At 41.5% G+C, this 27,858-nt stretch overlaps 1 protein-coding gene across 2 annotated transcripts; it reads right to left on the bottom strand.

The window, feature by feature from the left end:
- Positions 1 to 7: 7 nt before the first annotated feature.
- ptgir (prostaglandin I2 receptor) lies at positions 8 to 22,566 on the bottom strand. 2 transcript variants are annotated; one of them, XM_047595210.1, is made up of 4 exons: positions 21,324 to 22,566; positions 20,562 to 21,142; positions 20,102 to 20,426; positions 8 to 2,311 (listed from the first exon to the last, which is right to left on the bottom strand). In XM_047595210.1, the coding sequence occupies exons 2-4, from the start codon at positions 20,927 to 20,929 to the stop codon at positions 2,024 to 2,026; spliced, it is 981 nt and encodes a 326-aa protein (XP_047451166.1). In that variant the 5' UTR covers positions 20,930 to 21,142; positions 21,324 to 22,566; the 3' UTR covers positions 8 to 2,023. The 2 variants fall into 2 exon arrangements, with proteins under 2 accessions (XP_047451166.1, XP_047451165.1); XM_047595209.1 differs by having other exon boundaries at positions 20,102 to 21,142; positions 21,324 to 22,562.
- Between the last annotated feature and the right edge of the window lie 5,292 nt (positions 22,567 to 27,858).

Raw genomic sequence — 27,858 nt, 5'->3', positions numbered from 1 at the left:
TGCAAAATACACTCACCAGTCACTTTATTAGGTGCACGGGTGAAAGTGAATACATTCTAATATGACAGTCATGCATTAAATCTTAATTAATGAATTATGAACACGTGATTCAGTAGAGTGTAACAGCGCTGCAAACCATATCCTCTGAAATTAAAGTAAAAAAAAAAAAAGATCTTACAGTTGCTCTTTCAACATAACGTGATCATTATAGCAGTCGTGTACGGAAACTGTCACATCAAAATGCATTCATTTTCACTAGTGTGTAACTCTCATGAGAAAGGTTTTTTTCCTGTTAACATCTTCATTTTTTGTCATTTTATTAGACACATAACTCCACTTATGAACAGTATACAATCAAATAGTGAAATGTGTTTGAGTGGTAACACGTCAACATAGGGTCATATGTCGGGTCATGCAAGGCTGAGCGAAAAGCAAAAAGTAAATGTACAACATGCACAAAAAAATGGACTCACAGTGCTCGTTGTCCTATCTTCACACTCTGTTGCATGAACCAAACTGACGCATTCATAAGAATTCACAACATTAAAGCACAGAGAGAAGCCATAAATAGAAATCCAGCATTAACGTCACAACAACGGCAAGAGACTAATCCTCACAGTGCATGGTTGCAGCAGCAGAATATTATTTTTTTTCTTCTTAAAAGAACATTCACAATCTTGATACGATGATGCGGTAGCGTGGAGACCAGTGAGAACAAGGAGTGGTGGGACCTAATGTACATGCAATACAATGAAATTATGGGACGGACTGGTACGGGAATTAAGTCTAATTTCAGAGAAAATCCTAAGAGTAAATACCGATTGTTGCTAAACTTCCAAAATGTGAGATGTAACTTCACATTATTCGTTCATTTCGAGCCTAAATTCAAACAAATCTTTATTTCTTTTGATCGTTTCTGCGACTGTTTGTTTGTTCCTTTTTTCAGATGAGCAGCATAGCATCACCAAGACGGGATTCCACTGTACCAATACATACGTAACATTTTCACATTTGGGTGACCTTTGTTAGTACTGTAAAGGCTTTGAGTTGTTTAGTCTTGTTGTCACACTTGATGACGGCAGTGTTGACCTGTCACTTTACCACCACAGACCATAATGAAATCTCAACAACAGTTTTTTGAACAGGCGTGAAATTCTTTAGACATTTGTGTTTCACTCACACTTTTGTTTTAATCCATTTATACTACATGCTTGACAATGTCGGACGTTGACTTATTGTATGGATTTCCATGAAATTTGGCCCATGGCGTCAACTGGAGGGTTTACTATTCGGGTCCACTTGACTTTCACTGAGCACCAGTGGAAGGTCAGAATTTTATTTTTTATTTTATTTTAATTAGTTTTCTCTGTAAAATTAGCAGCACTACTATGTGCCTAGTGCTGACTAGCGTTAGTAACACTATACATCAGCTGCCAAACATCAGCGCTAAGGTTAGCACTAGACTGAAGCACAGCTGTGTCTTAGTAAATCCTTTAAGGGACTGCTTACTTAAACGTTGGTCAGGTCAAATGAATCAACATGTCATCAGTGCCATCGAGGACGGGGAAAAAATCCGAACAAGCAATGAGCAGCATCTCGTGCCATAGATGCTGAAGCTGTGGACAATCCATTTACAAAGTTACCTTCTAAAATAAAACAGTGATTGGGTGAGAGAAAGAATGTATACATTCATCCATATTGTTTATCCTTACAGTTCTACCCAAGTTCATATGTTCTGATTTTTCATGGGCATGATATGGTCTGTTGTACTCCTTCGCATTACGTCACAGTGCTTTCAGTTTTATGGCACGATTCTTCCCACGATGTTGATAGATTAAGATCTAGTACAGTCCTTATCTACCAATCGCAGTTCGTAGGGAATCTGTGCAAGATACTGCACATTTGTCTGAAACAGACGGGAATCCTCTGTTCAAATGTCAGTTTCAGTTTTGGGATTTTCTTTGATGTTTTTTAGTCTCCCAGCCTCCGGTCCTTCCCCTTGGACAGCTGAGTCTTCCTGCAGTCATAGAGGCACACTGGGGTACATGTTGGACTGTGGAACTGTCACTTCTCGGGGGTTGCACCGTATGACATTGTCCAGGGGTAGCGACAGAGTGCAGTGTGTCGTCGTCTTCACAGCACCCTTGCTGAAGCGGCAGCTCAGCACAGAGCAAAGGTGGCGGAACACGGACTTGCGGCAGATGATGAAAACCCAGGGGTCCACGATGGGGTTGACGGCGTAGAAGCGGAAGGCTGTCAGGTTGGCGTCGTCACTACAGAATGGATGGATGGCGTTGATGAAGCCTGCAATCTGAAGAAAAAGAGGGTGGAGTTTAGATAGAGTCTGTGCTAGGTTACACATGAAGAGGCTTCTAAGAGATCTAGATATAGACCGAGAGTGGTCATCACTCTGTTTCATACTGCACGTTGTCCCACATTACCAAACCAGATCAAAAGCATCAAAGCATAACTGTTTTATCTTTCACATCCTGGACGCCTCCAGTTTCATCTATAGCCTTATACCAGTTTTGATCCAACATCCGTGCTCTTAACCTTTCTGTGCCTATTTGAAAACACACTTTGTGTTCCCTACTTTAGCTTAGAAGTATGTTAACAGTAAGTGATCAAAGGTTTCTTGCCTGCTGGTGACCAACTTTGACTCTTTTGATATCTGACAGCGGCTATCTATTCCACCGGTATCTGGTTGGATGTGTTTGTGTTGTGTTTTGGTTGCTTATCAATGATTTAACGATCTGCCTGTTGGATGGAGCCAAACCGAACACGACTCCAGACATGTTAACATTTGGCGGCACTTTGGTGTTAAAACCAGATGAGAACCTGACTGCGTGTTCAGCATCAGTGTCAGTTGACAATGTGGTTCATCTTGTTTGGCTTTACCAAATGTCAACATCCCCCCTCAAATGAAACACGCTTGGCTTGCATACATAACTGCAAAGCGTCTTGAGCACAGAACCACAACAAAACCACACCACTTTTTCTTGCATTGGCCTTTATGGTGTGACAGACTTGCAGCTCAGACAGCAGCAGCTTGTTCATCCTGGGCAGAGAGAGGAGCAGCAGCTGGCCCAGGAAGCTTCTTTGTCACCTCGCTCTTCTTCCCTGTCAACAATTCTCCATTTCCTCCACGAAATATCCAACAAACACTGGCCTAATTAATGGATGTGACTGTGGTGACTGAGTGCTTTTGTACATCGGTGTAAATGTTTCTCTGTTGCTATGGCTGAAAACTAATAAGCTAAACATGATGCGAGAGGGGCCGGAGAGAGCAAGTCCAGAGGCAGGTCCAATCAGACTACCAGAGGGACCAGACTACCATCTTACCACTGTTATATCCTCTACGTACTCATCAACCTGCTGAACCCACACAGAGGTGAATGTTCACATGGTGATCTATAGATATAAGAGACAGACGGGGAAGGAGAGGAAGATGCTGACTGTATCTAAACTCAAAACAACAGTGACGATCTTGCTGCTTATCTACGATGTTCATGCTTGTCGTCTTACACGTGTCAATAGCATTCCAAATTAGAACAGATGTTCTCAACTTTTCAGGAAGTATAATTTTGTGTGTTTTTCTGAATTGCACAGCTGATGTGACCGGATTAAAATTTCACAAATTTTCAATAGCTTATCTTGATAATCGCATAGACAAAGATTTAAAAACTGATGCACTTCTCAAGACCACATGCTTCCTTATTTAACTTTCAGATTTCCCCCATGATTACACAAAAACCACAAAGCATTTCACAGCCTGAGCTGCCCCAACTTCTTTAGTAATGAAAAAAATTCACCACAAAATGATTTGTTAAAGTTTTTGGTTTAAGGTTTTCCTTGCCTACAGGGAGTTGCATCCCTAGCAGACACAAACATGTAGCATGAAGTTCTGAAGTTACAGTTATTAAAAGCATAAATTAAAATGTTAGTAGTATTCATGCAGTGAAACACCTCAGTTTTGTGATGTAAAGTGTTTCTTTTGAATTAGAATTAGAAAACCTTTATTTGTTGCAGTTTGCAACAGCATACGTAGGGTTAGGGTTAGGGTTAAAAAATAAAAAGAGTAAAGCGTGGACTGTATAAAAGATAAAGAATAAGATAAAATAGAACAGAGTCAAAAAATACAAGGATTTTGGTGGATCATTATTATAAAGCAGCATATTTTCAGCTTTTATCATCAACTTTACGTAAAGACTGATGACTACACGACTTCCCATTTCGTTTTGGCAAGCTCACAAGTTGCATCTAAAGGTATCATATGAAACCAGAAGTCATGTACCGCTGGTGGCTTCTAGAGGACACAGAGGTTTAACAGTTTAACAAGCTAATGCTGTGGTTATGTAATGTGGGTAATACAAACATACACTGAATGTCAAAAGCTTTATCAAACACAACTGGGACCGCACTGAAGATTTCCACTTGTGAGGTCATGAATACCACACGAGGTGGCAATTTATATATTTTATATTTATGTATGTATATAAACTCTTCTCATGGACATGGTAAACCTTTGAAAGAAGTATCAGCTGTATAAGAGTATGTTAACAGTACAGGGAGTTAATGTTTTATAACAGCTGATATGAGAAGTCATTTGTGTGGGACTAGTTTTAATTGGTTGATATGAAAATGTATAATGCCAGAAAAATCTCCAAAAGACATGCATCCTCATACGCTCTCCAACTATCTCTCACCACACTAACAGCCTCACTGGCGCATCTTGTCCCTGCGTGCCACCCTGCCTCTTATGGTGCTCTGTGCGGCCCATAAGCCCCTGCAGAAGAGGACACAAATCACAAGCTGTCCTCTCCAAGCACCGCAGGCTGTGGGGCCAAAACTGATGACATGTCAGGCTCTCCTTAAACAGGAGCATATAAATGTATCAGTCTGCTGTTAAAGAGCAGGCCAGAGGCAGTGTACAGTGTAAGGGAAGGGTCGCGTCATTGTTTAGGAGAGCAGAAACCGCGCAGGTGCAGAAAGTACCGTGACTGTCCATACAGACATATCCTGCAAAAGCAAATATGTGCACACATGTACTGTATAAACAGATGTACACCATACATAGGGAGACAGCTGCATATACATGCACAAACATGGCCATATAGAGCCCTAATCAGTAATCTGTACTATAAATAAGGATACCCATGTCCTAAAGCCAATGGTGATAAAGGTGAGAATATCCAATATCTAATTGTTTAAAATTACATAGGAGAAAAAAATAAAATCTCTAAGAAAAACCGATTGTGTTTCTATAAACCCGCTGATCAATCAGCTAATTATTCCTACTTGAATATTATAATGACAGAAATCTCAAGGATCCAGTTTGTCTGCTGCAAATAAGTACATCCTGTCAGAGACACATCAGACGTTATTTGGGGCTGATGATTGCCGCGTCTATCAGGAAACAGACCGCGTAATGGATGTCTACGCGCCATGATCCATTACTTTCCATCTCAAGGTCCTGGTGGACCCTTCCTATCGCTCGTTTCCTGATCCTGTTTCACTGCAGGATCATTACACGGGGATGAGAGGAGGCAGCGCAGAGATTACTGGCCTGTCAGACAAGACTGTTTGCAGCAGCAGGTTAGGAGAGACAGAGACAAATGCCACAGTGATATGAAAGTCTCAGGAGGAGTTTTGGAAAGTATGCTGAATCCCTTTCTCTCTCCAGAGAGAGACGAGTTCACGATCACGCGTGTGTTAAAACAGAAAACAGAAAATACGAGCTCATGTATTAACCTCCTGGGACCCAAGCTTTTATTTGGCCTGCCTTTTTAATTTCTCCACGGTATGTGGTATTAGTAGGACCTAAGATGTGTAAAAACTAAGCATCTTCTTTGAACAGGTAGTAGAATTATTTATTATTTATTATTATTAAAAAAAAAAAAAACGATGTCCTCATATGTGGACAGTGGGATTATTTCATTATTTATACTATAATAAAGTCACCTAATGTTTGAGCGTCACATCAAACTAAAAACGTTAATAACAATAAATAAATACGTTTCAACCATAAAATTCAATATTTTCTACCTCTCCACTCTTGTCTTGATATCATGTTTTTACGCAGACAAGTGCATTGTCCATTTGTTACCACTAAATGGCAGACCAAAGCGTCCACTAATGAGGACAACGGGTTTAAATGAAGCAGAATAAGCTGCGATAAAACCTAAAACTTAATGTCCCCATATGAGGACGCGGGGTCTCAGGAGGTTAATGATAACATTTAAACCCTCATGTATAACACACGCATCTATTTAGATAAATATAATCTCCTGGGACTCCTGGGAAAATGGCTTACACTAGAAGCCACATCACTTCCGGTGCATTGTTGAGATTGTTGGTCATAAAACAAAACCAAAACAAGCTGAGCACAAATGAAATTCGTCAGGTGGTGGTTCTGTGTGGGTTTCCCCTTCATGTGACAGTGACACCATTCATGCTATGCGATGTAACATTGCTTGTACGGTGTACGTGTAATGGTTGACTAATTAACCCCGGATGCCTTTAGAATTACGACACTTTCACAGCTGTTTGTTTTACAAGAAATTGTGAGTCACTTGCAGACTATTTTACTGCTTCCCACTTAATTGAAGTTCATGACAAACATTAACACACCCATACTCCCCGTGCCTACTTTAAACGTTTGACATCAATAATCAGGCTCTTGGAAACTCTTGCAAATAAGAATATTTTCCAACAGCGCATGACAGCAGCACAATTTACCAAATGGTGTTTTACGTCAATGAGGTCAGGCAGCATCAAAACAAAGGTTTTGGACATGTATCCACCATCTGGGAGGCGTTTGATTTATTCTAACTTTATTCTGCAGCATGAAAACAACCCAGCCAGAGTTATACATATACATGCAAAAGGATAAACGCAGTTTACAGTTGTCACACCAAATGTCCGAGACACCACTACAGTTGATTTACAGTGCCTTTGGCTTTTGCACAGTGCTCGACAGGAAGGACATGTACATGTGTCACTGATAACATCTCTCTTTCAACTTTAGATTTCAGCAAATGAACAGCGTGTCATACTGCTGCCCTATCTTGCTGATCTTTGAAACAGTGGATCCTCCATTTCGTGTAATAAACAAAAAGTCAGACAAAGTCTACACACTCTGTTTCTAGCATTTTGTTCCATTTTGACTTAATGAAAAGGAGATCTAAAGCTGTAAATTCTACTGATGCCCCGCTCGGTTAACGGGGCTTCAAGTCAAATTTAAGTGATCAAACAATACATGCTTGTCCTCAGGCTGTTCACTGCTTACCTCTGACCCAAACTGAGCTCCTAGTGGGAACTGTTTTGGTGCTGGAGGTGAGTCATACAATGCAAATAGTTAAGGGAAACTCAGCTGCTCCACCAGCTGCGTCAGGAAGCCGTTAAGGAGGTGGTTTGTGACATTTGAGGCTCAGTAAAGCATGCACATAGGAAGAATGAGTGGGCGTCGATCAATATAATCAATCTCTACTCAGGTTTTGATTAGTGACTTTTTCCGCAGAGAAAACACCTCCTTTCTACCTTCAGTATTGACAGGATAATTCACATTCAAAACGTCGACCGTAATGAGTGTCAGCAGCAATTATTTCCAGCCATGTAATTAAGATTGTTTAATAACGCAGAAACTGAAACAAATGAGCACAGAAACTCGGTGTTTGAAAACTATTTTCTGTATAAAAAAAAAAAAAAAAAGTCTGTAAACTGTGAGACCTGATCCTGTTTCGGTTCTGTATTGTAGTCACGTGGTGTTTTTGGTCCTATATGTCCTACCCATGTGTGTTGCAGCCTTTGGCTTGGCCAACCCCACTCGGATGTATTCTCCATGTGTGTCTCATTAACCAATGTTCTGTGCCTTTACCTTCGCTCTGTGTCAGATTGTCTTGTAGTTAATCAGTCCGTGTCTGCTTTTTTTGGATTACTCTTTTAGCTGTTCCTTATCGGATCTGTTTGCCTTTTCTTCAAGCTGCCTGTTACCGACTCTGCTGCTGCCAAGCTGTTGTGTCCCTACCAGATTATTCTGACATGAACCTAACTTTATGGCAGTTTTTTTCTCTCTTCACAGCTGCAGAACTCTTTTGTTTTAAGTGTTCTTACAACACGGTTTTAGACTTGCACTGTTTTGTAAGTTTTTTTTTAAACCTTTATTTCTGTCTCACTGTAAGTTGATAAATACATTTCCTCTTTAACAATGAGTCAAGGCTGCAGTGAGTTGCCCACAGCCACCATACCGTCAGCCACCATTGTGCAAAACTGTTCCACAGAAGACGTGGTTGTCACTCACTTCAGTACTTGCTGTGCACAAGTGCAAGGAAACAAAACATTTCACATGATTACGTCTAATGCTCACAGCTGTCCTCAGTTATAAATCACGTATCTTGTCTTGTGAATCTCACTGTCAGATTTTAAGTCTGAGATAAACACAGTGTCCACAGATTCACATTTTCTCTCTGCACAATTAAAGAACTTAAGCCAAATTAAACTTGTCTTTGTGTCAACTCTGAAGAGTAAACTTTGAAGTGCCAGAGGAGAACTCGTCGGAGGAGTTACTTGTTTGCTGCTACCAAACAAGAAACTGCTGATGAGCCAAAGAGGAAGTAGCTGTAAAAGGGTGGAAACCCATCTTTCAAATAAATAGGACGGTGTACAGCATGAAGCAGACTGGTATGTGTCAATATACGAGAAAAAGATGAAGACTGACAACGGTTGCAAAACCTCACAGGCCCTTGCAACAGACTTAGACACTGCATTCTAGTTCCTCTTCATGAGAGATAAAGTTGCCCTGTGGCTCTACATTCTGTAACCGATGAGGCTGATATTGAACGGGAAATTCTCAACAAAGTCATACGTGAATTGCAAAATCCGTGGTTCTTGTTTATCTTTTGAAACATATCAGCGTCAAGTATTTTAATTGAAAAGCTGGAAGTTGATGATATGTCATCGTGATTAGCATGCCTATTATAGCCAACTCAGATAAATTTTCCTAGTTTGAAGCCTTGGTTGTGACAGGCATCCCTTCCCACAAAACCACCTGGATGTCAGCCATGTCCCTCTTGTCTCGTATCCACTTCATCATCCCATTTTCTATCAGCCGAAAATAACCGAACATTATAATCTTGGCTTTTTATTTTTTTTGGCAACGAAACGACATCCACTTAATGTTTAAAAGACGGGTCCTATTTATGTGAGCTTATCAATCATTACTGTTATGACTTCGACTTCATTGCTGAGCTCTGGTGATACCATTTATGATAACATTGTTAGGCAGTAACATTGCTATTGTCAGATAACCAGATGGGCTGCAAATACAGAACTCAGTGTTCCTTTTTGAACCATAGTGTCGCTGGTAAAAATCTCTTTGCAAATAGGCAAATATATACTTAGATAACGTTGCTTAACCGCTGATTCAAACATACTTGACCCCGAGTTTGCCTTCTTGTATGGACATCATAAAAACGTAGGTCACCAATAAAAATAATCATGTTTAGTCTCTGTCCCTCAAAGGAAGGTGAATACTGGGAATTCCTGCTGCTGCTCCATCCTCTTCAGCCTTTGCACTATGCCGTCAAAATACTTTCATTCTCAGTGTCAGTCCCAAATGTTTTAAATTCTTCAAACTCATTGTTATTCAGTCTCTCCGTCTTTCTGTCCGTCTGCTCCGCAGCCCGCTTCCTCCCCATCTTTACCTCATCCTAGTTCTCCGGGAGGCTCACAACCGAGTACCTCAACCAGCGTCTAGACTCCTGTCCCCGTCTACTACCTCCATCTGGGACTCCGCATGATGTTGCTTCGCTACTAATACTTTGATTTCACATGCCGTTTCTCTTTGCTTCTCAATGATCTCTCCTTAATGAGCGGGACCTGTTTCGGTTTCCCAGAAATTAAGCTGCTGAGTGTTGTTATTTCATCTTAACGTACAGCAATCAAGAGCCAAATGTGAGCTCCAGTCAGTGACCCAGGTGTAAAAATATCCCAGAACTTGAATGTGCGTTTTGAGAACTTAAAAACTAACCAAACATTATTAATTATATGACATAACAGCAGTACGTAGACACAGTATCAAAATAAAAGAACACATAATTCAAGAATGAATATGGAAATTATAAAAAAATTTCGCTCAAACATCTACGGGGATGAAATTTGGAAGTAAATATCCAAAAGGTCAAAGATCAGCTTCACTGTTAACATAATATTCAGTATTAGCACTCATTCATCACCTACTATATGAAGCTTGACAGATATGGTGTGCAACCCGGATGGCAGATGTGTACAGCTACGTGGCGGTTATTTTACTCAAACAGTATTAAGTCTGAAGCGCCAGTAGAATGCAAACAGTAGGATGGACCTTGGTGTGCTGACACTTTTACTACCAGCTGTTAACTGCATGTGCTGCTGTATATCGCTACACCCGTGGCTTTTACAGATTTTAAAGATGCGTGCCACTCCAAGCCACTCGAGTCTGTAAATCTTCATCCGTTTAGCGAGCTGTGACTTAGACACTGTCGAATGAGGGCATTTTGATTTAACTATACCAACAAAACTGTGGCAGTAGTTCTCCCGCCGCCCTGTCGTAAAAACATAAAATTTCACTGCCAACCTGAGTTCCCAGGGCGGATAGGTTAATCGACTGATTTAAATACAATAAATCTCAATTATAAAAATATCAAACTCATATTTACATTCACGCATGCTGCACCCCGAACATATGAGCACTTCGGGGTGCTTGTTTTTGCATCCCTTGCACGGTTTGCATAATTCATTTCACGTGGCGCTCATCTGAAGCCACAGAGTACTTCCATTACGCCAAGTGTGTGTCAGTGAACGTTCACTTGCAAGTGCTGTTAAGTGTTTTGTTTTTAATCTTTAATAATCGTTTTATAAATGGCCCTCTCCATCGGTGCCGTTAGCACAGCCCTGCATTATTCTCTGTCAATATCCTTTTCCTGTGGGCAGCTGGGACCAACAATCATTGTGTCAGGCGTCAGCTGGGGATCAGCGTCCACGGAGCATCTGATGCAATCTCTCCAACAGAAGATAACAACAAGGACTGACGTCTGAATCATGGCTTTCATCGGCGCACAAAGGCGGTCTCCTAAAGCAGATTGACAAATTGCATACGAGCAATAAAAAATACAGTTTGTATAAGTTGTTAATTCGTAAGGTTTAGTGTTGTTGTTAACTTCGGGGCGGAGAGAGACAAATTACTCCACGCTTTTTTCCTCTCCTTATTTTAAGCCAATAGGCTGCTTTCTGTAGCTTCAGTCTGTTCATTAAATGCTTTAAACGTTTTCATATGAGCAGTAATCTCAGTTTACGCGTTCTCATCTAAATTTCATGGAAAAGAACAACAGCGCAGCGAACCCCACCCAAAGATCAGCCAGTCTGTTTATCTCTACTGAGCCATCTCTGTCCCAAATCTAAAAATACAAAGCGACTTTAATAATGGATGTGAGGTCCAGTCATTTGTCAGGATCACCATCTCATATATATTTAGCGTGGTGGGGGGAGCGTATGGGAGCAGGGGGCAGAGGTGAAACTTCTTCCCATCACATATTTTTCAGGTTCTATGCACTCGTAAATATTCTATGGGGGTCACTGGCCCCTAAAATCCCAAACCACACAATGTGCGCTGCTGCCTGGATGCAATTATCTTGTTAAATTAGCTGAGTCCCTGTTGTCTGCATACTCTGGCTCAAATTCTCCTTTGAAAGCAGAAGTTGTTTCAGGCGCAGCGGGGAAAAAAAAGGAGTTTTGGGAAGATCACAACGAGGATTTAATAATGCCTATTCCAAAAAAAAAAAGAAGCAAGTGTTTTTTGTTGGTTTGACATGTAAGAATAATCGGTTTTTAAAACAGGAAACTGACTTATTCATGGCATCACTTTTAATTTATTTACGCAAAGTGTTGAGACACAACCCAAGAGTTGTGGCAGAAAAACAGCAGGACACGACGCAGGGCGGCTGCTTGTAATGTGTTTTTTTGTGAATCATAGCCTATCTGATGCCAGCTGAAATTGACTTCATGGAATATTTATGACTGAACTGAAAATCCCCAAAACACCCTTATTTGCTTTCTTATTTTTTTTTTTTATTATTATTATTCCATCTCTGGAAATATATGAAACGGACCAAAAGGTATCACGTGTGACCTCAGTGGATGACAATGTTCCCTGGCTGCAGCGAGTGTTGCGACACGAGAGCAAAGACTGTGAACTTTTTTATGTGTCCCACACCAACAGACGTTCGCCGAATTCAGCTTAACGGTTTGTTTGACGTGAGGGTGTTGTATTTCAAACCGCTGCGTCTCAGCCACGCTTTATTGGGAGATATGTCTCCTGACACTTCTGGCAAGACGGAGAATCAAACAAGAATCCTGTTGTTCTTTGTGTACCTACCCAATCACGTCACCGGAGACACCACGGGCTGAGATAACCAGTTTGAGTTTGGGATTCATTAAGAGCTGCAGGTTTGATTTCTCATAGAATACTTTTTTTTTCCCCGAAGCAATGCAAAACACTAGGTTATTTAGCTGACTGTTGCTACGCTTGATTACAATGGACACAGCCCAGTTAAAAATTCAGATGCAATCCATAATGGCGTCGAGTCCAATTAAGTCCTTGCATGTACGATCAATGAGTCCAATGAACACGGAGAAGGAAACAGAGGAAAATTGTTCTTCCTTTGACTTAGCTTGAAGGATCCTCCCTGTGAGTTCGGCTCCAAGTCGTGTGATGCATTACCAAAGTAACTTAGAACTAAGTTTTACAGGCCAAAAAAAACAAGACGGAAGTGCAGAGGAGTTGTTATTTTTAAGTATAAAAATAAATACCAACTCCAGTTGTGTCCATTGTGCATCCACTCCATCAACGCTTATGTCAGCTTTTGAGTTTTATGGTTTGCTCTCATCCAATACTGTGATTTCACACGCTAAAATATAAATAAATTCACTCGACGGTCAGAGATCATATTGAGGCATCCGTTTTTTCAGTTGCGCAACCAGTTTGAGAACAGCTGACAGATAACTGACAGAACACCAAAAAGGAAAAAAAAGGAAACCCTGCACATGTCCCCACATGCTATTTCCGGCCCGTACACATTTTCCCTTGTCAGGTGTCACGTTATGTCTGCACAGGGGGTCCCGGCCCTGAGGTTGAGAAACTCTACGCTTGGGTGTGGATGCAGCGTGAACAATGAAGTTGCTAACAGGTAGGCAAATGGCTGTTGACAGACATGGCAGGACTCCAATAAGGTAAATATGGAAGGCACTAAATGGTGTGTTACAGAATGTGAGAGCACGAGAAAGATTTACTGCAACCGTGGCTATTTCAGCTGGCTTTCGATTAGTCCTGTTCTGACCCACGTACACCCGACAGGTGTACGTGGGTCATATCTGTTGCTACAGACACAACTAACGGGACCCAATGTCCGCGAAGAAGCTCTTGTTTACACATTGATAACAAAGACTTTCTGTTTAACTGAAAGCCCTTATACACATCAGATCGTTCAATAAACATCCCCACTGTTTCCAAGAAAAGTCCTTTCATTCAGCTTTACGTCGGTTGCCCTTGTCATCTTTCAAATTCCGTTATTTATACTGCCGACAACAATCATCGCCTCTTGTAATTGATTGACAGCTTTTTTGTTGCTGTTGTTTGTTTTTGCTGGATGATTTGTGAAAACTTAACGCGGAGCTGAAGGCACAACACTCCGTGTTACACGTCATAGCGGTCACAGCGGTTTGGCACATCGCATGGATACAAGACGACAAAACTCGAAAACATATCTGCGGAAATGTGGAGCAGACTCAAAAGAATGACGTCAAGCATCTGACTTATTTTTATTTTTTTTTAAAAGTCATTTGAAATATTATATTTGAAAAAAGACTAAAGCACAGACTAGAGGCAGACACTGACTTCACTCTGAGCGTGACTAACTAAACAAATTAATCTGGGACCCTTTGATTGGAGGAGAACGATTTATTCTGGGCTGACGGCCCTTCATCTTCTGGAGAAGCGAGCTAGACCCACAACTAATACCATCTGCCAAGATCAATAACATTTGGTCAGCGTAATGAAGTGTGAGTTGTGCGTCATACGTGTGTATATATATATATTGTCAGTATGTAGATATTGGAGAAATCAATTCTACAGCGAAGACCTGACAAAAGCACAAAAACACCTTATGGAATGAGAACAAGCAAGTGTTATTGATAGTAATGGGTACAGTCTTGAACAGTTCAAATAAACCACAGCTTTAAATAAGCCTTGGATCATTTAAGTGGATATTGGCAGCATTGACTTCACCAGTGCGGAGTCACACTTGACAGTAAGTTTTGTCCGTGTATCTGCACGGTTTTACCAGCAAAGTAATTTCTTCAGTGTGTGGCTTCTCAAAAATATGTGGGTATGCAGCTTGACTGGAAGCAGATAGAGATCATTCAAAGAGCACATAATAAACGAGCACTATACTAATCAAAAAAAAAAAAAAAAAAAAAGAGCTGTTGCGGTTTTAGATATGAGACAAACATTTTACATGAAAGGGACTGCTTCTAATGAGAAGCCCATAGAGATTGATTATTCAGCTCACTGATTTGGTTTCGTGGGTTTTGCTTTTTTAGTTCAATCACACCACTCTCATATCTTTGTTTTTTTCTTTTGTTTTGTTTTGTTTTTTTCGGGTTGCAGAAACCTGTTTTGAAGACAAAAAGTTCTAATGACTTGCTCCAAGTTATCTGCCCGCCACCAAACCTCAGAGACGATAAACTCTGACTGGATCTATTTGGGCTAAAACAAGAATGCAAACTATAATATGCGGCTTAGACAAGTACCAAACTGCATCACTGATTCGTGAATGTTTTTCATTTGGATAACGAAAAACAGATAATGGAAAGAGGACCTTGCCTGATGTGTTTTCCCTAAATCTCCAGTCGGCTCCTTCCATCTGTCTTTAGTCTCTTTCTGTTCCTTAGCCAATAAAATCTCTTGCACAGCTGCTCACCTCTCGTTGTAGTTCGGCCTCGGGTTATGTTTTCAGTGATGCATCGAACGATGCACCTTATTACCTTGAGGATCTTTACTGATCTCATTTGTCCTTGTGTAATTTGTTTCTTCTGGTTGGATCAAACCGAGAGGTCATGACAAAACTGCATGGAATGAATAATGCGGCCTAGCAAGCCTGCAGCCTTCAGACCACTGTAATAAGTGTAAAGGTGAATTCAGGATCAAGCATCCATCCACTAACAGAGGGAATCCTCATTGTTTCTTTGACAAAGCCAGCTGCCTATTGTAGAGCATCATCTTTCCTATAGAAACCCGCATTGGAGCTTATCATGAGGCTCAAATCCCTGCAGCACCTGCAGCATGAGACAAAGCTGGCTCTAATCAAAATACTACACGTGTCTTTACATAACTAAATGCACCACTCCCTTCTTGTGCAAGTCACACCCTGACAAAGGTCAGGCTATACTACCGTAACGTCACGAAGGGTGTTTTACATTCAATTCAGGCATCCGCTCTCCTCTGGGACATGGAAATCACTCACGCTCCGCCATCATCAAGGATGACCCAACCTCTTAAAGCCATCAAAGAGGAGATGAGGAGCAAGGAGGGAGGACATCAATGCAACATCTAGTGTGAAAACACCTTCACTGTCGTAAAACTGCATGTTTTTTTTTGTAAATAAAGGCACAAGCGACAATAGCAGAAGCAAAAACTCTGCCTATTTTTAAAATGTAAATTTGTTATCAATCAGCCTGAGCTTAAACGGACATGACTGACTCTACTGGACCTTTGCTACAACATTTAGACTTATTTAGAGTATTTATTTACGGCTGTTTATTCTGTTCCTGAGCATCTGTTTTACAGTAGTCAGAAAAAAAGAAATGTTATTGTAATAAATTCTATGCCACCCCTGTTTCTTCACTTGAGTTACCAGGTCCTTATGCACCAATAACATAAAGAAGTTGTCGTCTCTTTCAAGTGGCGCTGTAGGGAGCATGTGTGTCCCGTTTGTCTCTAAGCAACAGTCTCTCTTATCTCCCCGTCTCACATTCTGACTGGGAGCCACTAAGGCGAGGCAAATACTCGAGCAATGGAAGCGTGGACTTGCGTTTCATTTAATCAAATACATCCAGAGACTTTGACCAATGTTTCCTCATTTGGTTCCAAAAGCAGACTAGCTTAAGACCACCTCTGGCAAACATTACAAGGATTTCTGCATTCAGTCATCTTGGATACATCTGGATTTGGGGAGTTCCCCTCTTCATTCATACAGATTTTCTGCATCTGGATCCAGCGGGATGTGGGGAGTGGAAGGCTATCATCCTGTCATTCTTCATATTTCCAGTGGCATTCGCGCCTGGGCTTTGACTGGGCCTGTTGAGGGACTTAACCCTTTAAGACCTGGAAATCCTCCTGCGCTTGTGGAAAAAAAAGCTTGCGGTATTTGAATTACCGTAACTCACCGATGGACAAAGTGTGGCTGGACACTGGGAAGTTGCACTTTCTGGGAAAAAGTTATACCCTTGAGATGTCCCAGTGATCAGCCACACTTTGAGTTTTGTCAATAGAGCAAACCACTGCGAGTTACGGTAATTCAAATGACACGTTTAGGCTTTAAAGGGTTAAGAATTCCTGAATGTTTTTTTCAAGTGAAGGCCTTAATGTTGCAATCATTTTGAAAGCATTTTGAAAATTCATCTTAATATGGCACCAAACTCCAACTCCAAACCTGTTTCGTGCTTTAAAATTTTTCTTCTATGTGCTCTTGTGGCGTGGTTTCCATTTTCCGAGTCTGTCAGACACTCAGAGATTTATGATGTTCTGCACCGACTCCGCGAGGCATGATGCCCTGTGACTGTAAATGTGTCAGAGCTGTTGTTTATCTTCTTCCCAACAATCATTACTCTGGCGCAGTTTGCTTAGAGCTATTGGAAGTGAATCTATTTCCCAATTGGAGAACATACCGTGCTCTTGTACAGCCCCATGACTTTTTATTTTGTACCTCCTTAAGTGGCCGCGGAGGAGAGAAAGAAGAATTTGGGTGCAGGAGGAATGATGTGCAAAAAATGTTAATATCAGAATCTGTAAAGCCTCGAAGCAATGTGTGCACACATTTGAATGTCGACCCTTTGGCAACTTGTGGCACAATGGAGCCGTGTTTATAAAATGATGTCTTAGTTTTACCGTTTTCTCATGTATGCACATGTATGCACACAGACATAGGGTTTGAAGAAGAATAGTAGCCAGCAAACATGCAAACAGCACAGCCTCTTCACACGTGTTGCAGTATGAGGGACAAAGTGCCTTCAACACGATTGTCTGGACAGAACACTACAGGGTACCATTATATCTTTATTCACTTTCCAACCTGCGGACCTCTTCTCTCACACCACTCAATAAAGATATGCAGACTAATACTTGAAATATGGTAATTATTCTAACAGAAACCTTTCATGATTACGTCGAGACGTTCATGATCACATCTGACTCACAACCTGCTGATCAGGAATGGTCACCTTAAAAAAATAGTGTTTTTTGTTTTTTTGGTGTTCGCTCTCTAATAATGGGGGATATGGGGGAGAGTTTGAACCACCAATCTCGCCTAGGCAGTGATGTGAGTGTGGAGCTTTATTGATCCGGGTATTGATCTGCAAAGTGCAGCCCGCTGGGTAGATCCTGCAGGTTCCTATGAGTCATTGAAGACGCCAGGACAAAGGAGAGCAGAGAAAGGAGATGGTTTATTTCCCTTTCAAAGGCAAGGGATAAACCAAGTAAATACTCACATGAAAAGATTAGTCACACATAAATCAACAGAGCAAATACTCCTCTTCAGGCTACAGCTAATGGTTATTGACTTTCCTTCATTATAAATAACAGAGGTCCTGAAAATGGGCTTCGTTCTTCCACAAGAAATTTATTTTGTAATCATATAAAACACAAAAACGTCTGGCATGTGTCTTGATCGACTCAGAATTTAGGGTAGATCTGGTGTCGCAAGCTTACGTAATGTTGCTCTCATCGCGCTTTTCGGAGAAGAGGCTTTAAACTGAGTCCAGCAGTTAGAGATGGATTATTGAAGCTGTATTTTAAGATGTTTAACAAGCAGTGACGGTGACCATATGTCCCGCCTGGCAATAAATTTCTAACGACTTGTCAATAGTTTGGCCAAGGAAGGTCGTGTAGCGCGCTGTATTGAACAAATCATCACGCCGGACTCATTTGCTTAATGGCTCCTTATCTTTTTCAGCTGTCCATTGCATTTACACAATAGGTTTAAATCAATGGAAGGTGATAAATAACCTCAAAGACCGGGGTGTACTTTGACAAGCCTGGAAAGCCGGTGTGATGCAAGTAACATTGACCAGGACAAACATTCGCCAGCTCACCGCGCAGCTCCAAACAGGAGTCTGACGTCCTGAGAAATTCCCACACATGTGAGCATCTATTTCCCCCCTTCCCTAACTGCAGTACCGACGGACACAAAGCAGCCTCTTTAGTTTTTGTCCTGAAGTCACTCAGATTATCAATGCAAATAAACACTACTTCTGCCTGCGAGCCAAAGAACACTTAACATACTGATGCTTTCTGATCACACAAATATTCATCCGCTCTGCCAAACCTACATTAAAAAAGGAAGTGTTCGTTTTCCCGTGCCTGCGGTTCATCTCAGCCACATCTACCAGTGGGTTGACCCTGCTGCTCCTGTGTATAGCCGAGGATTAATGACTGAACGCAGTTTGTATGCTTTGAAAGCAAAGGAGAAAACTTGCACTCATACGATTTTTTCAATGCAGCTGACAGAATCAGGTGTTTTAGGACAACATCTGTTGCACTTCGGGCTGTGTTAATCACCAGCCCACATCTGTCTGCCTCACGCTGAGCCGCACTCATACACTTCACCGCGACCGTCTGTTCTTTTGCTCCCAACCACAACATGTACATGCACATGAGCAAGCGAGAGCAGACACGCAGTCATGAATATTTAATTTCTAAGGACAGCATCTTGGATTACTCAAAAGTAAACACATCAGCCGTAAGACTCCAGAGCCATTATTACATTTATGGTGATATTAAATAAACCTGATGTTCAGGTTCAGGTTAGATTTAATGGATTAAAAAATACTTATTTGAAAAATATCTGCGTGTGTTTGAACATGGCGAAGTTGGGATTACCTGAAATCTTGCTCAAGTGTATCGTCATAACTATTCATGCCCTGGAATGCTGCCATCATTGCATGCACCATGGATCAGTCAAACCTCCAGGCCAGTGCATAACCACGAATAATCCGAAAGCAGACAGTGAGTAAAAGGTTGAATAGCAAAAACATGAACAAACGCTTTTTACTGCTTCCTGTGAAGTACTTGATCATCGAAACCACCGCCACCACACTGAAAAAAAAAAAGGCTATATTCATCACATCCACCAACATTGCTCACAACATCTGACTATTTTTAAAGGGCACAGACTTGAGGCCTGTTACCTTCCAGACTATACTGCCAGAAGAGATTTGGCTGCAGGGGAAAAGTAGGCAGGGCAAGACCAGTCCTCCAGGGTTGTCAGGTTAGGCACACTGCTCTCAAATAGGAAGAGATACGGAAAACAAATGCTCCACACACACTCCGACAGTAAGCCATGTGTGGCAAATGCCTCACTCTCAGACACACCTTTCGTTAATAGAGCCGGGAGAGTGAGGCACAACTGTTAACAGTGCCCACAAACACATACCACAGCAACAAAAGCATCAACGGTTGCCTCGCTGGCTAAGTTTTCTATGTATGTAACTGAAAACACTATGCTGAACCTATACCTGAACACACTGTACTGACAGCATGCAAATATTTACCCACTTTGACAACAACTAAACCCACTTAAAAATCCCCTTTTCTGTTTCCTCACGAGTTCAAACTTTCATTGACCTCTTCTGATTTCACTATGCGATCTGAGCTGTGACACACCAGCTGTTCTTGCTTTCCATTGTGAAATGCAATAAATTCACACATTCGAAAAGTGAGAGCACAGGGAGAAGATGTGTCAGTCTGTGTGACTGTGTCAAACACACACACTCAAAAAGTCAAACATGAACTCACAGTCAGCGGCAGGGAGCAGACCACAAAGATGACAGTGATGAGAACCAACAGGACCAGGTGATCTACCTCCTCTTCGCCCCGTCCAAACCGGGCCAGGCTCAGCCTCTTCTTCCTCCCCGTCGACCCCACGGAGCTACGTCGCATAATCTGGCTTCGATGCATCTGGCACAAGCTGACAATCACTGAACCGTTGCAGACAAACACCGCAAAGATCAGGAGTGCCATGAGGGAGGAGTAGGACAGAGAGAAGGCCAGCACCAGGTTGGTCTGATCATCTTCCCTTGGATCCATTCGGATGAAGCACCATGTCCCAGGGCAGTACATTCTGAATTTGCCATAACCAGTGAACGGCAGGAGGCAAAAGGCCAAAGAAAAAAGGTAAATGAAAAAAAGAGTGAACTTTGCAAAACTGCGGCGGATGTGCACAGAATAAAAGTAAGGATGGCTGATGGCCAGGCACCTTTCAACAGCCATGGCACACAGGATGAGAGTGGGCGCTAGGCCGAAGAAACTCATGGCAAAGCCAAAAAGGTTGCACAGTGTCTCACCGCCCAGTTGGATCAGGGTCCGGTTTTTGGCGTAGCAGATGAACACGGGTGGGCTGAGGATGCAGGTGCCCAACAGGTCTGTGAGGGCCAGGCCAGTCACCAGGATGCAGAAGACAGAGGACCTGGCGCGATTCTCCTTCTGGTGCACTCCGAGGATGAAGAGGGCCAGGAGGTTTCCCACCACACCCGCCAAAAACATGATGGTGGTCGTAACGGGCTTTCCCTCCAGACCCCCGCTATAGTTTGTAAACGGAGCAGAAACACTGCTGTTGCACTGCATGTTTGCCTTAGTGAGAAAAAGGACTCCTGCTCAGTGTGGAGTTTATAGTGACTTCCCAGATAAGGAGACAGAATCCAGAATCTCCTGATCAGATCATTTGAACTCAGAAGGAAGGGTCACAAGGTAAAATCCACAATGCTGCATTAACTCAAACATGACTTTTTCCTTCTTCCTCCTTTGACTGTTTCTTGCGTTTTTTTTTTTTTTAACTTTCTGTGAAACAAAAAAAATAATAATAATTCTTAGTATTCAGTGAGATTACAAAAACGCAAAACCCTCATTTCATCTGCGTAACATCAGATTCAGGTTTCCCCTCTCAGTATTTAAATGCGTTTCTGCTTCCTCTTGTTATTCACATTCACGCCGGAAGTTTTACAGCATAATACCCACTTACCTTTCACTAGATCTGCCAGCTAGAAACTGCAGCCCTCAAGCCACTTAAGTCACTTCTTCTCATGCTCCCTCTTCTTTACTCCTTCAGACTCTTCGTTTTGTAAAAGACCGAGCACTGCCTGTGCCCCTAGCGGGAGTCTACGGAGTTTGAAAGTGCCGCTGTCGTTCACATGCAGACACACACAGAGACACAGGCTGCTCGAGCTCTACGCCTCCTCCGCCAACTTTCTCTCTGCGCGTCTGTGCGCACCTCCCAGTCTGTTTCGGATCGATGCTTAATCCCTCCCACCGTGCCTGTGACTCACATGACGTTGAAAATGGAGTAAAACCTTTAAACAACGGGGTGAAAAGTATTTGAAAAGGGATTTCACCAGCAGAATTAATCGTCTTTTGAACAGTCACCTTTCCATTCCGTCATTGTTTTAAGAGGCTACTCAACACGTTTGTGTCAAAAAAAAAAGAAAAAGAAAAAGAAAAAAAAAGAATATTACCTAAACTTGCAAGATCTCACCTAATATACGCACTATTATTATATTATTGAACTGGACTGCAATTCTAAACTCTGACACCAATAGAAAGAAAATATACTTTCAGATGGCCACATGGAGGTCACTTAGCGCTGGCTTGCTCCCCATGCAAGCTCATACAAAAATGTAATCTAATTAGCCTTTTATGTAAGTATTTGGTTTGGCACTGTCTATTCTTGGTTTTTAAAAAAAGGTGTTTTGAATAGCCTTAATCTCAGCTGGTTTACACTTCATGCAGCGTTCTTCATGCAGCCGGGCAGGGACTGGGAGAAGTAGTGCACTCCAGCTGGTCGAAAATGTCACACTTCACGTGTCCCACTGATTCACTGTGGTTATGGTTCACTTCTGGAAACTACACTTTCTTCGCTATTGGTGCAGTGGATGATGAAATACAAAGTGAAATCTTCCAACAGTGCGCACGGACATTCGTTTCTCTAAATGTCAGCCACGCTTGAGTCAGAGGTTGCTTATTGTATGAAGCCTGGAGGCATGAGTTTACTGGAAGCCATTTTGTTGTCACCTTTTTATTTTTTGATTGTTGATGCTTGAGCAGACTGTCTCTCACTGACATCTCCCTACCCTGAAAAATCATTCCAGATCAATTTCCTAATAACATTATATTGATTTTTAGAAAACTATTTTTTTTAAAAATTGATACATGATGGTGATGATACATGATGATGCGCCACAAACAATAACAATAAAGAGCCTTTCACCATTCCTCCAGACACAGGATGTAATAATGCCGTGGCTCCTGAGGAACTACTGCAGCGCTCCTCATTATTCTTTCTTCATGACACCTACAACTGGATGTACGGTCAATAAAATCGTCACAAGTCAAAGAATACAAATGACTGCAGAGTAATTGGATTTTATTGAATCCCTAGCTGTTTCTGTAAGTGATGCATCGTTTACACGACTGTTCTTTTCTCAAAAAGGCCACTGTTACAATGTCGAGGAGAAACGCGCCCTCACGCTTTCCCCCGAACTGACTTTCACTGGGAGACCATAAGATGCGGATGGCACTCGGGCTGTATACAGTCTCGCCGCCCGTAAAACAAATTGGGCTGGCACCTTTAAACAAACAGTAAACCCAGGAGCTCAGGACAAATGCAGGAATACTTGCGCCCATTCTCCTGAACCACTGAGGCGCTGAGATTAGGACGTGTTTACACGAGATCTCATTATGACACATGTTTTGGCAAAGGTTCGATTTACAATAGCAGCTGCTGGTGTTTTAACGTGGGCGTATGGGTCTCCATGTGGAGACCAAGCATGTGCTGAAAATACAGAATGATGGATGGTGACTGATGACACAGCCAAATCTGGCAGTTTCCAGTCATTGTGCTAAGCTTAGTTAACCAGCTGCTGGATGTGACGGGGCAGATATGAAAGTTTTAGCCAAGTTCGTGGCAGTTGATCACATTTCAACTTTTAAATCACATTTTCAAACCTCTCCCAATTTCAGCTGCAACATTCCGATGGCAGGGTCAGAATTTGGCGTAAACACCATAAAAGCATGGATTCATCCTGCGGTTCAGGCTGGTGGTGGCATAATGGTGTGTGGGATATTTTCTTGGCACACTTCGGGCCCCTTAGTACAAACTGAGCATCGTTTACTTGCCACAGTCTACCTGAGTATTGATCTCAATCCAATAGAGTGCCGTTGGGATGTGGTGCTGTCAATATGGACCAAAGTCTGTGAGGAATGCTTTCAACATCTTGTTGAAAGTATGCCAACCTTTTACTAGCAAGGTGTACCTAATAAAGTGCCCAGTGAGTGTATGTGTGAAGTATGCATTCGTTTGAGTTTATGTCATATAAATGGCTTAGATGCATTTATCATGAGTGTGTGTTGGATTGAGCAAAGTCGACTGTGCCAATAAATAGATAGTATTTCCAAGGATGAGCTATCAAACTGATGGACAGATCCAATGGAGATTTGACTAATCAATCGACTGGTGGACGGCAGAGTCAATCAGTTTATTTTGCTGATTTGCTTATTGGAACCAGTCCAGAGTAAACAAAAAAAAAAAAAAAAAAAAGCAGAGAGGATTGCTTAAAAAAAAACAGGAAGGTTTCTGTCATGTTTTAGTTATGTTTTGATGTGGCGTTCCTTTATCAAGATGAAGCATAAGAAACAAGCAACAAGCAGTGTTGCATAACATCAGAAGTGCTTTGTCTTGCTTTAGATCGGGAAAACAAGTGTGAAAACACAGTCCAGATGTAGCTTGAATTGTATTTTTAATTTTTCTGATTGTGTAGTAACCACCCATGATGCAGTTCCGTTGAAATACGCCCCAGGAGCTCACTTTGAGATGGATACATATGGCAAGAGTCATTTCCACCAAGAGTCATTTCCAAAACAGAATGAGGTGTCGAATGTCAACCTCTGGCTCGGTTTCAGTCAGTAAAAACATCATCGGCTCCGTGGTGTGAACGTGATGCATGGACCTCGCCTGGAGATTTCGAATGATGGAATTTACTGTCATAAGTGACTCATTTTCAGTAACAACAAATACCCCTTTGATAACTCACTTGAGGATGGTGGGATTTGAACGTTATCGTTGCCGTATTGACCAGATTTCCAAAAAATGCAAACTTAAGGGATTTTCGGGTTTGGCAGCGTTATCTGGTTCTCGCATAGCTAAGTGGAAACAGAAAGCGGCCTGTGATGGAGAACTGAACATAAAGTAGCGGGTTAATCTGTAGAGACTTGAAAGAGCTCCCAGAGCACTGATTGAATTAGAGAAAGGGTAATGCATACTTGTGTGCATTTGTTTGTGTTATTGTGTTTCAAAACTGACTCCAACACTGTCACAGCACCAAGTCAGTGAAGAACAAAAAAAAACACCATATTTGTCCATCACTTCCTCGGTTGAAAGCATCAGAGTGTTAAAGTCATGGAAACATTAATCACCAAAAGATTTAATTGGCCGACACATGTTTTCAGCCGTGCAAATCCGTGGAGTCCCGCAAGAGTATTCAAATTATTATTTTGCCTTCCAAGGCTTGGATTCCTCTTTTGTGTGTAGTGACGCAAGTTTAAACCCCGCTGAGGTAAACAGCGTTCAACTATCCAGAACTGACTGTATAGATCGGAGCTGCAGATGGTGAAGAGGTTGTTGCCGATGTGAACGAGGACACTGCACACACAGACACACACACACACACACACACACACACACACACACACACACACACACACACACACACACACACACACACACACAAGTGACGTACCAAAAAATACTTGGCGTGTATTTGAGCATCCAACAAACAACCAGCTCCGTTGAGTGAATCGTAATTGTAACCTTGTGTTTACCTAAAGATTAGCTCGAGAAGTCGCAGCATAATTCTGCATTTTGCAGAATCTCTCTCTCTATCTAATATCAAAATTCAAGGGTTACTCTTGAGCAACAAACGCAACAGGATTTTGTGCTCCGTCCGCTATGATTGCATCATTTGACACGCCCTACAGATATCATGGTACAACGGAAATTTACAGAAACAGACGGGGTTTTCACAATCCTGCAGACAATATGCAGGCACCTATAATACAAAAGTAATGAGCGAGGCCTGGCTGTCTTAGCGCCATTGATGTAATTCAAACCATAATGGAATTTGAAGATGTTTTCTTAGCTAAGAGAGGTTGTTTCTTCTGGAGCTTCATTTGCTATGTCTGCCTCCGTCTTAACAGGCCTCACCCGAGATTGACAGCATATAAAACAATGCACAAACTGTCTGTCACTGTCTTTAAAATGCAAAGACACTGCATGGTTTTGGACGTTTAGATTAGAACTCCAGTCTAAAATCGGTGAAAGCTGGCTTCATTGTTATTCACACAACTCCTTCCATAACTTTTCATGTATTGTTTGTTTTGTCTTTTGGATCCCCTTTAGTCTTCATAGAAATGAAGACTATTCTTCCTGGGGTCCACATTAGGTCAGGCACCGCCAATTACAACATTACAGCATTTTCACACACACACAAAAGTAATCCTACTACTGCTGCTGTTAATAATAATAATTAGTAAAATTTAAAAAAAATAAATAAAAAAAATACATGAAATCACATGACACTCTAACATAATTACAAAAAATTCTCGAAGAATTACATGAAGTCATTAAACGTAAGTGTATTAACAGAATTATATTAAAATTTACATTATGAAGTCTTTCAACATAAATATATTAACACAACTGAGACAAAATTACATTCACACATTCAGAGTAAATTTTTTAACATAATACTCTATTCCATAGTACCGTTCAACTCATAATCTCATGCTGTTCTCATGACGAATCACAGCTTTCAGTTTCATTTTAAATCTTGATATTCCAACAGTTGTGTATACGGGCAATTATTACACCTCGAATACTTCCAAGGAAAGGCCGCCATAGAGGGCTTTCTGTTTTCTGTTTTGTGCAACACGGGAAATTCTTATGATGACATAAAGTTTCAGTCAGGAAGAGATATGACTCTAGAAGTCACTATCAATACTATATTAGGCACAAAGAAAGGTAAAGAAACAGCCTACATAAGGTCAACCTGAACTGACATATCATTCTTCCCACAACAGGAAAAAGAAAGAGACACTCAGGCCATAGTTTCCCTTTGTAGTTGTGTTGAAAGTACGTTTTCACTTCTCTTTCCATTCTCTTTCGGTTTGTCTTACCAGTAACAGATCTTGTGGCTCGGGAACTCGTTCGGGAAGAGGCAGTGTCCTGGTCTCATCTTTCACCTAGGACGTCTGGGAGAAAACATGTTGGGTTTGGTGACATTCTTCTATGTTTCACAATCCCTAGCCTTTTACTAGACACCAAATAACACACTCCCCAGATTTGTTGGCTGCACATCTATGATGCGAATCTCCAGTTCCACCACATCCCAGAGGTGCTCTGTGGGATTGAGATCTGGTGACTGTGGAGGCCACTGGAGTACAGTGAACTCAGTGTCATGTCACCAGTTTGAGATGTTGAGATGATTTGGGCTGTGGCCCAAACCATCTCAGTTGTCATTAGCTTGAGGATTAATGATTTACTCCCTCAAGCTCCAAAAGACCCAATTCCATCTGTAGGTGAAGAACACACGATATGGTTCAAGACTGAGCTTTAGTTTTGTCATCTCAAAACTGTATGCATTTAGCTTCTTTTTTTTTTCTACAGAAAATAATCCCAGTTTCTAGTGGTGTTATAATTACTGAACGCTAAACACAGTGCGATATAGTCAGGAAAACACAACAAAGCCACGGTTGCTCTTAATTTCAAAGCGATCCTACTGGGAATTTCTCAATTAAAAGCGCAACATTGACATATTGACAGAATAATGAAGTTCTAAGAATAAACCACTTACGGCCAAGGGAAAGGGATTTTCTCAGGGGCGTCCCATTCCACTTTCTTTCACTGATTAATGAGCACGGTTTTCACCGGCTGATTCATCACCCACAATCTGCATTTGAAAACCATCAACATTTCATTAACTGGCTATCACAATATGATTCATGCATCATTAAGATTTGACTTTCTGAGCTATGTAAATTGTTGGAATGGGATTGGACGAATAATTATTAGTGTTCTACAACCATTTGTCTGTGTCTGTAGTGAGATACGGGCATGAGAGAGCACAGATCACATCATGATGTGTATTAGACACAGATCTTGCGCTGTTATTGCAAACTGACAAACAATCGTTGCCTCATAGCTTCTTATCAAGTAGGTCTTTAGTGTTCTCAGTCAAATAAACACGGTGGAAGATGTGTCTCTGTCAAATGTGTTATTTGGGACATCTGGTTTCACTGTAGTGATGCATGCTACGGTGATACAAATCTGCGTCCTTGTGAAAGTCCCACCAGCTGCCTTGTGGTCCAGTGGTTAAGAGAGGTAATTGCATCATTTTAATTCCAGAAAGGCACCTACTGCCTGTCATACCACTCGACTCTCTGTTGTTCAATTTCCTAAAAATGATGGAAATGCCAACAACAACAACAAAAAAACACATCTAACACAT

Source organism: Mugil cephalus, chromosome 9 (genome assembly GCF_022458985.1).
Source record: "Mugil cephalus isolate CIBA_MC_2020 chromosome 9, CIBA_Mcephalus_1.1, whole genome shotgun sequence".
Classification (NCBI taxonomy): domain Eukaryota; kingdom Metazoa; phylum Chordata; class Actinopteri; order Mugiliformes; family Mugilidae; genus Mugil; species Mugil cephalus.
This window is presented reverse-complemented; position numbering and strand designations above follow the sequence as displayed.